General features: G+C 41.3%; 1 protein-coding gene and 1 long non-coding RNA gene across 2 annotated transcripts; one reads left to right on the plus strand and one right to left on the minus strand.

The window, feature by feature from the left end:
- Nucleotides 1-36: 36 nt before the first annotated feature.
- Nucleotides 37-12,147, minus strand: HDIP1 (HDAC and MIER1 interacting protein 1). The gene is made up of 4 exons (XM_014882413.2): nt 11,865-12,147; nt 8,257-8,353; nt 5,988-6,170; nt 37-576 (listed from the first exon to the last, which is right to left on the minus strand). The coding sequence occupies exons 1-4, from the start codon at nt 11,928-11,930 to the stop codon at nt 458-460; spliced, it is 465 nt and encodes a 154-aa protein (XP_014737899.1). The 5' UTR covers nt 11,931-12,147; the 3' UTR covers nt 37-457.
- Nucleotides 12,148-12,180: 33 nt separating this feature from the next.
- Nucleotides 12,181-12,922, plus strand: LOC148222352 (uncharacterized). The gene is made up of 2 exons (XR_015806206.1): nt 12,181-12,307; nt 12,562-12,922. It is a non-coding gene; the product is annotated as an uncharacterized LOC148222352 (long non-coding RNA).
- The last annotated feature ends 4,392 nt before the right edge of the window (nt 12,923-17,314 follow it).

The raw sequence follows: 17,314 nt of genomic DNA on the forward strand, positions 1-17,314 counted from the left end.
CACACCCTGAGTATCACAAATGTACTTAATTCTCAGTTCAATAAAATACTAGGATATCAATTTATTAAAAAGTTATGTGAACTGTACATACATAAACTGCAATATAGCTGAAAAATCTGAAATATATAATTTTAAAGGAAAATTATTTATTTCTGAAAATACTTAAAATATTGCATTTCTGGCAGCAAATTCAAAAGAAGTGCTCTGGAATGGGTGCAGTCTCTCTGTGCATTTGTCTTCAAGGCATGAAACACGTCTGCTTTCTGATTTTTCACAGCACAACCACTTTCTTTCTGACTTGTAGAGACAGAATTTGATTTCCAAGAACAGGAGTAGAATTTTAACAGGAAATGCTATAGTCCTTGTTGGTGCAGACAACACACTTTCCGAGAGTCCATGGCACCTTGGAAGTCTGCTGGCCATCCTGCATAAAACTGCATCAGATTGTGCTCACAAGTTACAGAATAAGTCTTTGATTGATAATTTTTCTGTTTATTTCCGCCAAGGCCACTGAAAATACGAAGGCCTTTTCATCTGAAAGGTTAGCATACATGTCAACTTCTTTTTCTTGTTTCTCTGTAGAAGAAAAAAAAGTCATTATTAGAAGCTTTTTCCATTATTCGAAGTTAATGCAAGTTACTCAGAAATTAATAAATTATGAGAAGTAGAGGAACTGAAGTTAGACAATCAACTCCTATGCACAGGGGGAGTGAGAAAGAGGAGGAAGTAATAGAGGCACACAAAGGTGCTGGAAGAGCTACAGAATGAGTCAGACAAAAGCATGACTGAATTTCTTTAACAAAGGAAGAATGAGTCGTTAACATAAAGATAAACAAGTATTCAAGTGTTCCTTTAGTATTTTTTTTTCTGGTTTTAGCGGTTTGGGTTTTTTTCTTTTACATAACCACCTCCCAACCAAGAAAACAAAGTTATCTTACAATATCCCCACTAAACACACAATTTGCCCCCTTACTTTACAACTACATGAAAGAAACCCATGAGTTTAATGACAGTGTCAAAGGCCAAAGAGCAGATACTTGGATGGATTCAGGTTCCAAATTTATCATCATGCACATTTCCGGACTTTCTACACTGCCTTCCATCTTATCCCAGCTGTAGAACAAACCTAACACCTCACTGAGCAAGTAAAAGCCCATGAGCTCCCTGTGCTGATGTTGGCTTGCTTCAATGCCACAGACACAACAGGAAGCCATCAAAAAGGTTTTGTTCTGCAGTGCTCAAATAAACTAAGTTACACTACAAAAATTCAGAAAATAAGACAATTTGAAAAATACCACTTTCATAAATACCACCTCCTCCAGATCATGACTAGCTCTATCCCAGTTTAGCTAGCCACAGGTAGCTGATACAAATTGTTAAGAAAATAAAGCCAACAAAGAAACAGTTGTCAGCAGAAGACCAGGCTTGTAGACCAAAGGAAGAGAAATACATTCAGACCTTTGAGCTGTGGATCTCCAATCCAGGACTCATTTACAATCTCAACACAAAGCTCACCTGAGAGACCCCTCTGTCTCACTAACACACAGTCACACATGTCCACACCCTGGCACCTGCTCCACCAAGACATCTAAACCAGCATGGGAATGCCAAAGAAAAGGCAGCACAGGAAAATAACAGAAAGCACCATAAGGAAAAAATCCCAGCATCCACTATCCTCACCTACCCACAGGGTTACCCCTCAATGGGTTCACACTCATAGCAATGGTTTTAGATCTGGCTTCACATTGGAGTTACAGCTATGCAGACAGCTCCAGCAGACTGCCTGCCGTGTGAAATCAGGAGCTTGTGTTCAACAACTAAGTGGGAGAAGCTCCAAAATCCTTTACCACGATGTTCTGATGTAACACTGATACAAAAACAGCAGAACCCAGCTTTTTGCTGACTTCCTGGCCATGCAAGGCAATATCCTCTAGTGTATTGAGTTTGAAATGAGTTTGAAAGTGAGCTTCACTGCCAGTCCTATCCCACAGTTTAAGACAAATCAGCTTCTGTAGGTACACTCCGGGTTGCTCCACTTCCTCCCTCTCACCATTTAAAAATTAACAATGCTGGGAGTTGTTCTGAGCACAGACACTACACACACTGGTTATTCCACATTAACCTTTTCTGTTTTCATATCTAAGCCCCACCCCTTGCTCTATACTTCCTGATCCAAACGAATCCAGCAACAACTTGAACATATCAGCACCCAGCAAAATTAAAAATAATAGTCCTCCTGCACCACACCCTGGTGCTGTTAACAGACTCTGGACTTCTTAGTTTCCCTTCCTCCCAGATCAGTCTTATTCTGGGACTTCATCTTACTGAAATCTTGGTATCAAAGAGAAAGAGGGATTAACACCAGCTTCATGTGCAAGCTTCATGCACTCTCAGGACAATTGTAATTCTCATCAGTAACACGTGAAGAGCTCACATCTGCATGACATTTTATCATACACTACTCCTAGCATACCACACTGAAAACTTTCCACTTCAGTCTTATCTGACAGTAGTTTTGACTCATTTCTCTATTATGAGCAAAAGAAAAATAGTATTGTTTCTACAAGACAGTAAGACATTAAAAATTAGGGTGTTTGCTAAACAACTAAGAGGCCATGTAGGCAAAACTAGTTTTTCTGGATCATGTCTCTTGCAACCCCCTTATACTGCAGCCCTTAAAACTGATTAGTTATAAATCACATATATGATTCCTTCACACATTTTATATGGATTCATTTTTCAAGAGAGCAAGTTACTTCAAATATGCACATTGGGCAAGCAAATGAGTGAGTATTGGGCAAGCAAATGTGTGAGTAATGCAGCTGAAAAATACTGGAAAAAGAAAACTTGCATCAAGAAAATGCATTCAGCTTATGTTTTATCAGGATACTGAAATGTATGTATGTAATACCTTTATGAAGATTTGGCTTGCTAAGTAACAAGTCTGCTTTATAAAGTGTACTACTCTTACTGAGGCTTGCCTGCTGGGAACCTCTTTCAGAATAAGCAATACCACTTCCTCCAGTATATAAGGTTCTTGTTTGCTTTACAAACACACACATTCAGGGTTATTACCCAGATAACAAGGCAACCTGGGAACCAGTCTAGCTGTGTGTCACGTCCCACACAGTAAAACAAAGAACACACCTTCACAACAAAATCAGAGTCAAATTATTATAGAGTGTTTGTATTTTCAAAATATATTATAGTACATATGACAAATAAATTAAGAGACAATTTTGACAAGCCAAGGCTGCAGAGAGAAGTTCCTATTTTCCAGGGTCATCACACGGCTCTGAAACACATGATGGGATCATTTTCTGGGTCCCAGTACTGTCATATCCCCTCCATCTACATCTGCTTCCTCTTTCCTCCCCCTCCATTCCTTCTTGCTAAATCTGCAGGGAAAAGAGCTTGTTTTGAAAAGCCTTTTTGCTTATTCTATTCTTCTTAATTGCTGCAGCTCTTTGCATTAATGTGAGCCAGTCACGAAGGACACAAAAGAACCAGTCAAAGGCACAGACATAACTAGGAACAAGCACTCTGTGCATGGAATTGCATGGCAAGCAAGGAAGCAAAGCTACAGATGCTACAAAAGCTACCCTCAGCAGGGTCTTTAGGAAGGAAATTTTCACAACTGGATGTTCTTCAAATGTACAAATTATCTCTTTTTCCATGTTAATACAACTGAGGTGTTTTCTGTCTGCCTGTTTTTCCATCTACAAATAGATTAGGAACCAAATATTTAAATACCCATGCAAGCAGTGGCTCCTTTTCAAATTTTTGGGGCAAAAGTACAACCTCTAGTGGCAAGTAACACATACCCAAAATATCCTCGACACAAACAACAGGCAAGGAAATAAGATAATGGCATCTTGCACTCCACTTTCAACACACACAGACTGCTACAAGGACTAGCAACCATTCACACAAAAACCACCTTAACTGTAGTAGAATTATAGTTGCTTAATATACACAAACAACACTATCAAGCAGGAGCTGTGGTAAAGGAAAAATCTTTCTAAAATTCCTGCTAATTACTCCACACATAATAGTTTCAATTTTGTAAGCAACTTGAAAAGGGAGAGGTCAATGTTAACTTGTTTCAGTAATTACTTACAAAAGGATGAGTTCCCTGCTGAATTTTATAGCCATGATAGCCTTTTTTAAAATCTGCCTGTTAATCATCACAGTGCTCTACACACATTACAGTCTGACATAATCAGAAGTAAGAAAATATTTTAACTCTTCTTACTCCTGAACAATAAGATGAGCTGCACTGGGGCAAAGACAATGACAAATGGGTGTGAGCCAAATCCCTGCACAGGAGGCTGAGGAAGAAACAGCCATCACAAGATCAAGGAAAAGGGATGGTAAAAACAGCACTAGAAGATGAAGGCAATCTTATCAAGTAACATCAAACTTTAAGAAAACACCAAGAAAAGGCACACCATGCACACTCTTATGCAAAGATCTCACTATATCCAGATCTCCAGTCTTCTGCCTCAAAGCACTGCAGTATTGTCACACTTTGGAGTTTGCAGCAAGAGGTTAGAAATGTTCAGCCTAGTTTTGGATAGGAAAACATGTTCTCTAAATATGCCTCCTGCTGTCAAAATCTTGCTTTTTGGAAACTATGAAACATGTCTTAAAAAAAAAAAAAATAAAAAAAATATTTTCCTTTGGCTGCTTAGCTTGCTTTCCTCTTGTCAGGGGACAGAAAAGAAGATTCACTTTTATAGGACAACCCAACCAGTTCGCTGGAATTTTAAAACCAAGGCTGCTTGTGAACTGGACTGGCAGTTAAATGCCTAGAAAAGATCCTAAAGCTATGAGAGAAAGTCCAGCTTAGGTCACTAAAAAATAGGGAAGTTACATCAATAAGCCACGTGCAATAGTGAAGAGATTAGATACTACAAAGTGCATTTCTATTACAGTAAAACAATTGCCATCTGGAAAATATACAGAAACTAAATTCCACCTCTTCTTCCCACATTGAAAGCACTAAAAAAAACCCCCAACAATTCCAAATTTATGCCTGGTTTTTACATTAAAGAAACATTAAGAAACAGATTTACATTATACAGCAGAGATACCAAAATTGGTTTTGAGAAGTCAGAAATTAAAGGAATTTTCAACATGGATTAACACTTTTTTTAAGGTGGAAAGAAAGAAATGCATTTCTGAGTAATGCCACACGATATACTTCAGGAGTTTTAGGAACAATATCTGCTGAATATTTGTATGAAGTCTTGTTATTCCCCTTTTATCTGCCTTCCAACCTTCTGAAGCCCATGATAAATTTTGGACTCATAACTCAGGTCTAAAATTATTATCTCCAAAAACACAGCTAGCAAATGCAGTGTCAATAGGCTCTTAAAGCAAGAGGAACCCCAAGAGACAGTTACATTCTTGAGGGGTTCTAGAATTACTCCAGCTACATAACAGCCTCTTTACTGCATAATGATTAAAAACAGCAGGTCACCAAGGAACCTTAGCAGGCAAGGAGGAATTCTTTCCTCCACAAACATGGGACCAAAATTCAGGTCATAGTAGATTGAAGATGTCCTTTTTACTTTGGCCCTCCAGAAGGTTTCAAGGAACTTTTTAAGTAATCCAGTCATCCTAGTCTCCTCTCTGACAACAGATATCATTATATGGTTTGTGTTTGTGATACAGAGCAGCAGCACCTCAACAAAAAAACAATAAAAAACCTACCTAACACTTCAGTCCAACGGCTTTCAACCTACATGTTGAAACTTGATACAGTGGCTAAAAATACAGATTTAGATCTTTGTAGTTAGTTTCATCAGACACTGAAACATAAAACCAGAGGTCTCTACATGCAAATCAGTCCCTTCCCCACATTAAGGTATCAGGTACTGGCTGAACTAGTCTAGTTGAATGTTTTGAATGGTATAAAGGTTTACTGATTAAAAAAGATACAAATAGAAAATCCAACAAACAGATTTCTCCAGCTCTCATACCTCTTTCTTCCTCGTGCTTTTTCGCTGAGGCACTCTTAGGTCTTCCTCTTCCTCGTCTGCTATGATCTGAATGGCTGTTAGACCTGGATCTTTTTCGGTTTTCTAAGTCTTTATTTACTGCAGAGTTTATCTTCTCTCGCTTAACTCTCTCTGTCCGCCTCCTTTTGGCCTCACTCTTGTTTTCTGTGCAAATGAACAGAAATGGCATGATCCAGGGCTGTTCTCTTTGTTCTTCATTTAATGCTTACCCCCCAATCAACCTTTCTCTTTAAAGTGGTCAGATGCCTATATCTTTATAGAACAATTGCATCTGCACGATATCCATGCAGAAATTAAGGTGCCAGATCCAGAAGGACGCTTCACTTCTTCATTCCAAGGATCAACCTTTCAATTACTTCAAACGCATTTTGCAGCATGAGGTGTTTGCTGGTACACAGGAAGCTGTTTCTCAAATAAGATGGGAACACTGCACACCTTGTGATGCCTTTAAGACACCCCATTGTATCTGTTCCACTAGCAAAAGTTTATCATACAAACACCACAGCACTTGGGCTTCTTATGATACTGAGATCATTGCTGCTGCTCAGATAAAAGCTGCCAACAGTGCTGTCAGTAAATGCCACACAACACAGAGAATGTGTCCCAACACATCCAACATGTGACAAGGCCCCCTCATGCTCACTGCTGAACAGGTGTATGGCCTCCCTAAACACCAAAATCTTAAAAGAAAGGAGTATTTACGTGAGTTTTATCTGAAAGCTAAGTATGAATTAATGAGCTCGGGCACCAAATATAGTGCAGTCACCACAGCACACTCCTGGATTAGCTGCACACTTGTAAGGCTGCAGCATCACTCTACAGTAGCTGTACTGCTGAAAATACTGAACAATATTTTCTAGAAGAAATTGTGGTCACCTTAGGAGCACAATATAGACACACAGTCTCATACTGTATCTCTCTGGGGAGCTGATTTCCTTTGGCTGCAGTTGTCCCATTAATCTTGCACAGACACAGTATAGGCTGGACAGTCACTAATGCTCATACAGAACCTGTATTTCAGCGTCACAGCCAGGGTGAGGTAGCAGGGGAACCTCTTCAGACCCTGCCTAGTCCCTGCTCACACAGGGCCACCAAGAGCCAGCTGCCCAGGACCATGTCCAGAAGGCTTTTGAGTACCTCCAAGGATGGAGACTCAACCTCTTGGACAGCCTTTGCCAGTGCTTGCTAACACCCACATTAGAAAGCACTTTCCAGAGCTGCTTCCCAGCAGGATGGCCCCCAGTATACATTCATTTTGCCTCCCCTGGAGCATTTCCTCTGTACAAAGCTGAATTATACAACCAGATTAAGGCCTTCAGCTTCATTTGGTAACTACTTTATCAAAAAGAGCAAGAAGAGGAAAGAAAATTGACCAACACTGATAATCTACCACACACATTTCTTAACCTCCTCCACCTTGAAAGTTCAGTTCATAAATGCATGTCACCCAATTCCTCCAAGTGGCAATCTACAGCCATCCTTCAAAACATTGATACAAAACATCAAATAACTGACTTCTATCTTGTAGGTCTGGTAGACGATTTTAAAAAGTACATATTATAGATCAGATATCTGTTGGGTTTGGGGCCAGGTTTTTTGGGGGTTTTTTAATATATATCTTCCCTTTCAGGCTCTTTTTCTGACTAATTCCTACTACTGGAGGAAGTGATATAAATAAACACAAGGAGAATGCTATTCATGCCAGAAAGCACATTCAACTGACTTCTTACTGTGTCCACCAACAAAAGACACACAAGTCAGGCACAAAAAAAAAGCACTATTTAATTTAATCATGAAGACAGAAACAAGATCCACCCAGTTTTAGATTAAACATTATGACCAATTTTTTATTTTCTGAAAACCCAGCTTCAATCAGCATGTGCTCTGAAATCAAATCCTTTTGGGACCTCTACACATTTAGCTTCAAAACAAGATTAACACAAAGTGTTCTCTAAGGGTTTATTTTGCATAGTGATCAATGTGTGCAGCTAGAACATACACAGAATAAATGCCAACACCACAAGTACAAAGGAAGACTGAAAACACCAGCTTTCCTCTTCTCTTCAAAATTCAAGAAAAAATAACATATTTGAAGTCTACCATGCACAAATTCAAGGGAAAGTGAACTGAGAACAGTTAATTTACACAGAAAAATAAAACACTATCTTTTGTCTCCAGGAAATAAGGGCTAAGAAGTGTTGCTCCCTTCTCCCCCCTCTCTAAGTATTACCTGTGATGGGTGGTGATCTCTCAGCACGTTTAGCGTGCAAGAGTTTCCGACTGATAAATATGTAGCCACAGGGACATGATTTACATGCAACAGGAACCTGGAAAAACAAAACACAAATTTTTCAGGTAATTTCAAATTATGACAAAACTCCTGTCCCATGAAGAAAAAACACACTTAGTAACTCACATTTTGTCCTCAGAGATAACTATTCAAACTCAGTCTGCACTGCAAACTACATCCTGTCACTGTATTTAAACATAAAACCAGGTTCTGCTGTGAATCACTCACCAAGCCTTTTCTTTATGCAGTTGTTAAAACTCAAGCTTGAAATGTACAGCTGTTGTTATTGCTTTGCACTGCTTTTCCCCAGACTGACAGGAAGGGGGTGGGGGAAAGTAGAGAGCATTAAAGGAAGGCTGAATTAAAATAGAATTACAATTTCTCTTCAGAGCGCTGAAATATCAGCAGTCAAATCAGTCAGACATTTCCAGTTGTGCTTCCTCTACTTGTAAAAAAAATAATTATGAGTTAAAACCATCAGTAGGTTGTGAATGCATTCACTTTCAGCAGCATTTGAAAGCAGCTCCTTTAGAGAGGAGCAGCTTCAGAGGCACAATAGAGCCTGAAGCAAAACAGATGCATTTGTAGCACACTCTGCTCCAGCGCTGCTGACAAGGCCGGGTGGGTACAGAAGGACCTCGTTAATTCAAAATGCAAATAACCCAGCCCAGCCAGGCAAGAACTGACTGAAGGCCCAGGAGTTTGAGAGAATACAGTGCCTCTGATCAGCTAAGCAGAATGCTCCCCCAGAAAATAACAATGTAAAACAAGAAATGCCATATTTAATATGAAAAATAACAAATATCCACCCAGAGCCATTTAAAAAAAGCAACACTGATAAATTACAAAACTCATTACAGTAGAACCAAGCTCTGTTGAGATCTTTTAGAGTAGTAAGGCATACACCATGTTGCTTTGATTAGGTTTAAGACTGAAAACACAAATCAAAGCAAGTTTAGGCAGAGATCTGGAAGAGATTAAAGAACACACATTAAAGTGGAGTCATGCTGAAGCATGATAGTGGGGGGAAAAAGGCAGGAGGTAATTTCTCAAATGTAATTCTTTAAGACAGGTCACTACAAGTTTGCCAATGTCCACTGAAATAAACAGGAGAACAGAACCACATCTGCCTCCTCAATTTAACCGGAGGTGGAAAAGAACCAAGTTCCAAAGTTCTACTGACTCAAAAAACCCTGCCAAATTAGTACGTCAATTTGTAAAGGGGAACTTAACTGCTACTCAGAATAAACAAATTATTTTGCTTTCTTTAGCACATCTCAACTCCTGCACTTCACCCTACAAAAAGCCTACAGATAGACTTTTTGATACAGGTTTTGCAGAACTAGAGATTTTAACTCCCTTTATGGAGACACTGACATAATAAAAATGAGTCAAATAGAGGTTTATTGAACTTTAAAGGTCAGCATTTAGCAGACTTGTGTGCACGTTTGTCTCCTTGTTCATATATCAGTGTAGCAGTACTAAACCCCCCTATCTCACAGATAATTTGTGCGTTCTTAAGGTGATACAGAATTCCACCTAAATCCATTTCTGAACACTTGGGTCTCTCCAATAATTACCTTTCCAGGCTTGGCCTAAAAAAAAAAAAAAAAACCAAAAAAAAAAACCAGCTTTGGGAAAGCCACCCAAGGGGATTGGAACAGAGTCAGTATTTTTCAGGGAACTCGAGTGTGTTTAACAGAACAATACTGTTCTCGTGTTACAGGTTTAGCACGCAGGGGTGTGCACCATTTGAGGGTGGGGGGCCTGGGGGAAGGGGTTTATCACTGAAACCTATCAGTTATCCTTTGAAGACCCACACTGATAACATCATGCAACATAATTAAGGCAACAGAGTCCTAAACACTATTTCACGCTGTTTAACATATTCCTAACGAAAATTTTCTCATACAAGACATTTTACCTGATACTAGATTAAGACGTGATAATTATTTCCTCAGACTGACTGCAAGTACTTCAGGCTCCCTAGTTTAATGGACCTGTGCTCTGATTGTGAAAATACTGAAATATTATATATTATTTAAATTACAGCAGAAAAATGTTTTGAAGTCAAGAAGTGTTACTCAGTATTTTGCTCCAATAATTGTGACTGTCTAAATATTTCCATGCATGCCACTTCTGAAAAAATCAGAAACAAATGCTAAGCCCTCGCTTATGGAAGAATTTAAGAAACACCACTACAGGACACAGTCAGTTAAAAATTTTATAAGCGTTTCCTCAAAATCTGCAAAGGGTTGACTTGAACTGTAGGCCTTAGCTCCTTGCTCCCTCTCAAATATTTGGCAGTGGAAAAAAAGGTCCTATGAGCAATGTGTGCCAGCGCAGGACATATAAGCACATAAAATCCATGTAAGCCACAGGAGAGCTGCTAACAGAAAAATCTACATTGACAAAAACTAGAACTCATGATATACGTATAAGTGCAGAACAAAGAGACAGTTTTCACATCAGCCTAAAAAGCCTCCAACGTTTGCTTACTTATTGTTGGTAATTTGACATTCATTACACTTATTTTAAAAACCAAAAACAAACAAAAACACCAGCACTCTCATCTATGACTCCTCCCTCGTTTTCGTTTCTCTTTTCACCAGCTGAATAACCAGAACTTGGCACACGATTCCTTTCTCAGAAATAGTATTTCAGTGACGTGCTTAACGTGCATTTGCAGCGGTTGATCCGTTGGTTAAAACATGAAAGGACGCCCACACACAGCTCAGCACTCCCGACTGTGCCAGGATGAGTAGGAATACTGTAAAAACTATACAAGCCAGAACAAAAAATGTGATTTTCTAAAAACCTATGCATGTAGAGAAAAATTATATGAGGCTATTTATTTTTTTTTTTCTAAGTATGGCTAATCCGGCGGATAGGGGTAACATCCCAGGGTCACCGATGTCCCCGGGAGTGCCTGCGGCAGCGCTGCCCCTCGGCCGAGCCCCACGGCAGCGCCGGGCCATTGTTCGGAGCCCCGCTGGAACGAACCCGCCCGCCTCTAATACTCACATCATCCGCACTAAATGCACAGAAAGACGCTCCTGACACGGCAGCGGTGCAGAGCAGCCGTGTGTGAGTGTGAGCAGCTCCATTTTGTGCACACCAGGAGCCCGCAGAGGGACACGGGCACTCGGGAGCCGGGCACGAATTGCACCAAAGGTCTCGATATCGCTGCTTCCGAACCACCCCATGAAACAACAACACCTCTGAGCCCTCTCCCACCAGCCCTGGGCACATTAGCCATCCGGAGGGCAAACTGCATTACATAAACCACCCGGTTCATTGTATTTTTAACAGATCACACAATTACTAAACAACACCAGCACATAAACAAGAGGTTCTGCAGCGGCGCAGAAACCTCTCAGCACAATACAACTACTCCACGACCCTGCCAGAGGGACGCTGTGTTCAAGCCACATTCCACGCACAAGATGCAAAGGCAACAACCATTTAGTTCACACAAACACCGACCGGCAGCCGCACGGAGCCCGCTCCGCCCTCCGCAGCCCAGCGCTCCGCCGGCAGCCGCTCACCTGCTGGTCGCACTCGGGGCAGGACTTGGTGGCCATCTTCACTTTCTTGGCCCGACTGGAGGACATGCTCGCTGCTGCCGTGGCTACGCTGACACGGCCGCGGCCGGAGCGCCCGCCCCGGGAGGAGCGGGAGGAAGGAGGTGGAGTGAGAAGCCGGCGAGAGGAGCGGGAGGAGCCGGAGGAGAAGAGAGGAGGGAGGAGCGGGAGGAAGGAGGTGGAGTGAGGAGCCGGCGAGAGGAGCGGGAGGAGGAGAGAGGAGGGAGGAGAGGGAGGAGGCAGCGGGAGGAGCCCCGCGCGCCCCGACAGACAGCAAGCCCCGCCCACCCCCGCGCGCGAGAACGGCCGGCCCCGCCCACGCCGCCCGATTGGCTGCGCGCGGGCAGCGCCCGGAGCCCCCTGGCGGCCGCCCTGGGAACGGCCCGGGGGCTGAGGGAGCGGGAACGGTGAGGGGGGAGCGGGAACGGTGAGGGAATTGGGAATGGTGAGGGGGAGCGGGAGTGGTGAGGGGAGCGGGGACGGTGAGGGGGAGCGGGAGTGGTGAGGGGGAGCGGGAGTGGTGAGGGGAGCGGGAATGCTGAGGGAATTGGGAATGGTGAGGGGAGCGGGAACAGTGAGGGGAGCGGGAATGCTGAGGGAATTGGGAATGGTGATGCGGAGCGGGAATGAGGGAGCCCGACTGAAATGTCCGTGCCGTCAGGGCGCACCCATCACCACTTGTCGGGTCTCCGTGTCAGCTCAGAGAAGACAGGACCGCAGCAGAGGGGGATGTTCATCACCGGCTGCACCGGTGCCTTTGGTGGTCCAAGAGCAGGGTGTCTGACCAGGCCTCTGAGTGGGGTTATGCTCACAAATGGGATGTTCTCCAGTACAGACACCTGTCCTCAGACACTATAAGGACCAGGCCGGAGCAACAGAACAGCTATCTCAGTTGGGCCTGAATTTCTGACACATAAACTGCATTTATGTCCTAGTGAGTATCCTCCCGATTGTTATGCCAGGCCTCTCCATCCTTACTACCAATATGGTATGATGAATAAAGATTCAAGCATTGTTTGCAATGTCCTCTCCTGTGCCAGTTCAACCTGTTAATTTTTTTTCTTCCTCGACCCCGAGTCTGCGTTGAGCCTGGCTCCCACACAGGCCATGAGAGCGTCCTGCTCTGTCCTTGCAGCGCTGGGGCTCCCCATGTGTGTTGTGGTTTCTGGCTGTGTACACAGTTACTACACTGCCTCATTTGCCCTTTTCCTTTCCTCCTCAGCATTTAAGTTATGACTCAGAGAGTGGATTTGTTTCCCTGTTCTCCCTGAATATTTTTTCCAGCCTTTACGAGTCCATTGGTGCAGGTGTTTCTCCACAGATACACAAAGACAAGACAGGTTTATTTTCCATATAAACTGTGGCTGCTGCCAAAATGCAGACGTGTTCTATGTAGGCACAACATCCAGATTTCATTCCTGAATCCAGAACAAATCCATGCGACCAGGTCCTTGAGCTTGCACTTGGATTTTTATTTTTTTTCCTTAATTCATAAGATCCAGACAGCAAAACATAGAAAGGTATTTGAGGAGGATTTATAACAGCAGGGGGCTCTGCTGAGTATAGTAACAGTGCCTAGTAAATAAATTAATGAATATACAAGACAATATCCTGCTTTTCTTTGTAGAGCAAATAACGTAGTCAGGCACAGCTGTTCAACTATTCCATAAAAACAAAAATATTTTCCTTACTGAATGCAAACAAGATAGTTCCTAGCTATAAAGCTGATTTACCAGACATGTATTTTTCATGTTATTCTAATTTTTAACACATTTTTTGAGTTTTGAGTTCTGAAAGCCCAAGACTATTTCTTTTACATAATTTCAGAGGTTTAATCCAGCATTGAGAACAACAAATACCATTTTAAGGGTACAGATATTTTCTCTCTTAACAGTCAAGGCACTTTGCAGGACCAAGCCTTATTTAAAATGTGTTTTACACCAATTTAAAATAGAAAATAAGAAAACTATGCAATTTCTCTGTTTTATGAAAAGCTACACATGGCTCTGTAAGTGCCTGATGACTTTTCTTTGCTGTTGTCACCACAGACTCCACCTGAGCTGAGTGATGAGATGTTTCCACTGCCTGACACATCAACTGCCTGCAAACGGCAGTATTTTGGTATGCAATTATAATTTTACAAGGAAACAAAACCTCCAGAGTAGGAACAATTCACACATCCAATCCACCTGAGTTGTATTCAGCTCAGCACTCCAGGCAGTTTGGAAGCATCCTACTCTCCTGCAGTGTCCCCCGGGAGAGCTGCCAGCCTTGGCCCTGGCAGCCCCAATGTGTTGACGAAACACAGCAAATGGAGAAATTAAATTCCTAAAGTGCTGTGCAACCTTGTGTCAAAAAGGTTATAAAATACATCCTGGTTAAGCAACAACTTCCTAATTAGTTCTCTTATAGTCAGCAGGGGTATTATTCTTTCCACGGTCAAAGTACTGTCTAGAGAATTCTTAAGTTGTATCTGAAATACAAGATTAGGATGCATGAGAGCAAAATTACAATTAATAGGAAGGGCTAGATGATAATATTTTTAATGTTACCATGAAGGAATTGAAGTTGTAATATGATAGTATTCAACTGGCAAGAAGAAAGGATTGCATTAAAAATACACTGATTATGCAGACAAGCTTCAATCCTATTTTATAATTCTGATTCGGTAATTTTGATAATAACAATGATTCGTGGTACTTAATAATGTTACTGTGCTTCTCACCAGTAGATTTCAGGGCAGCTGTAATCTGAGTCCCCTCTGAGTCCTTTCACAGGGAACCAAAGTCGTGCCTAACAAGTCCATTGAGATCCCATTACTCTGAATTTGAGCAAGACCAACACTTAAGCGGCACAAATGTTGGCTTTGTTCTCCAAGTACAGCTAAATATTGTTTCCCAATTAAAAGCATTTTTAAATTCACAATCTTGTTAAGCATTGATGCCTCTTAGTTTCAGGAAGCCCAGGCTTAGGCTGGCTCCTGCCTCTGGCTCAGCTGGGCACATTAAAGCTTGCCTGAGAAAAAAAGGCCACAGCCTCAGATTTTTAAAATATGCTTTTCTTAAAATATCAGTAATTTAAATTATTTAATAGCAATAGCACCTATTGTTCCCTAAAAAAAAAGCTTCAAACACTTTATTCTCACATATCAGGCCTTTTTTATGGGAAACTTTTTAAAAATCCATATGGTCTTCAGAACAGTTCAGTTCCTACCAATTAATATAGTTTCACCACAAGCTTACATTATTTCCAAAGAGCATCTTTTCAATTGGTTCTTATGAAGAGGATTCAATAGATTACACATTCCATCTGAGTTTGGGTTTTGGGTAGGAGGTTAGGCTTTTATTATTGGTTTTTGGTTGGGGTTTTTTGGTTTTCTGGTTGGATTTTTTTTTTTTTTTTTTTTTTTTGCTTTATCATGAGATAATGAGAGTTGTTAAACATTAAGGTATGAAAGTCACTTAACTGGAACTTTTGCAGTTGACTGCCTTGAACCTTGCACCAATTCTTAAAGTTTTATGTTCAGTTTGAAGAACAGTAGAAACAATAATTTCTCTGAAGGTGCTCCTTGTATTCTGAACTGCTACCGTGAGCAGTAGTCCACAGGAAAAAAAAAATCCTCCTTACTTGTACAACATAGAATACAGAAAACCATGCTCTTCTTTTTTGAATAAACCTAGTTTTCATAATGTGGTTTCCATTTACTTAGTGTGCTCAATGATTCCTAAATATCATTGAAAACACTTTGGCATTTGAAGCTATTGAGAGCAGTTTTCTATGCAGTGTCTTTATTTCAATGGAACAGCAGCAGCAGAATGAATGCTCAGTTACCACATGTCATTATTGTAATCATGGGGTTTAAACCATGCAACTATTCATGGCAGAGCAGCTTGTTGGAGCTCTGTCAGAATGGGAACACATGACAGCAGCTCTTAGTCTGTTTATCACCCTTATTCTCCAAGTCTCCATCTCCCTTTCTATGCATTTATGCATTTGCTGCTCTTCTGTATCTCTAGCTCAGCACCATCACATGAAATTCATTATTTTAGCGTCTTATAACTTCAAGAAAAGCAGCCCGTGCCTTCTTTATGACTAAAGGTTGAATGCAACATGGAGATCAAAGAACCTTGGTAAGCAGCACTTCAATGTCTGGTTTGTCTGGCACTTGTGTGCATATGATTTGCACACTCATTTAGGAACAACTTTGCCTCAACATTGCAAGTTCATCCTACACTATTTACTTTCAGGAAGGTATCTGTATTAAAATAACCTTTGGAGATACATTTACCACGTACAAAGAGAGAGATACTTTTCTCTAACAACGCTTCATACTGCATTTACCATGGAAAGGCTTTGTGTCATCCCATTTACTTCCTGTGTGCGTTTCTACTATTGAATTCCAGTTTTCCATATATTTATTCCAATGTTTTACTGAAACCATTTCGGCTTGTGCCAAGTGCACTGCAGGTGTCACGCCTCATTCCAAGGCTGCCCCGTGTTACACACTAACCAGCAGCTTTGCCAGCAAGGTCTGAGGGCTTGCGTGGATTGTCACCAGTGCAGAACAGAGATGTCAGAGGATCTGAACCTTTACTTGTGGGTGATCAAGCAGAGACACGGGGGCAGTGCTGGCTGGACACTTTCTGCTACGCCAGCTCTTTCTGGGGGGCGGATTGAGGGTGGAACAGCAGCGTGTGGACCAAGAGCAAAGGTTAGCTTGTGTTCTTCCCCCAGCAAAATTAGTGCTTCCAAATTACAATCCAAATATTGATCTCTAATAGTCTGGGTACCATTTCAACCTTGATATCTAAGGAACCATGAAATACTTGAATTAAGACACCTGGGAAGTCTACTTGTATCCACTGAATGTAAATTTTAGAATTCAAAGTCATTTGAACATTTCAGGTAATGATAAAAGCTTACTATAAAATCCAATCTGGTTTTGTGGTAAATCCAACTTTGACATGTTTTACCACAGCTTGAAATATTTTCTTCTGAACTACTTTTTATCAAACCTAGAGAAAAGGCATCATGACACTGTTAATTATCAAACTGCCAGATTCAGAGAACACTCGGCTTTCCAGATACATGACTGATGACAACTTTAAAAGTATAGTGTCAAAACATACAGGCTCCAAACCCTGACATCTCAAAAGTTGAAAAGGCTTAAAATATGGGAAAAAAATCAGATGCAATGTCCTGGAACAGTTCCTGCGGCTTCAAGTAAACAAAAATGGACTTCTTGGAACTTGACTTTCTAACAGAGCACTCTATTGGGTGATTCTGTGGGCAGAATTTTGGAGGGAGGACAAGCAGGGCCAGAAACACTCCACGTGGCCTTCACAAACTGAACAGTAAACAAGAAAAAGCTCTTGGTAAAATCAGTACAATGACTAGAAACAAAAAACAAATGA

The sequence above is a fragment of the Sturnus vulgaris genome, chromosome 12 (genome assembly GCF_052056855.1).
Source record: "Sturnus vulgaris isolate bStuVul1 chromosome 12, bStuVul1.hap1, whole genome shotgun sequence".
NCBI classification, from domain to species: domain Eukaryota; kingdom Metazoa; phylum Chordata; class Aves; order Passeriformes; family Sturnidae; genus Sturnus; species Sturnus vulgaris.

What these genes read in the sequence shown, in the direction of transcription:
- HDIP1 (XM_014882413.2), bottom strand. Translation starts at nt 11,930, where the DNA reads ATGTCCTCCAGTCGGGCCAAGAAAGTGAAGATGGCCACCAAGTCCTGC. An exon ending in GCCCCGAGTGCGACCAGCAG is followed by an intron (nt 8,354 to 11,864) that starts GTGAGCGGCTGC and finishes TTGTTTTTCCAG; the next exon opens with GTTCCTGTTGCATGTAAATC. An exon ending in GAGATCACCACCCATCACAG is followed by an intron (nt 6,171 to 8,256) that starts GTAATACTTAGA and finishes TCATTTGCACAG; the next exon opens with AAAACAAGAGTGAGGCCAAA.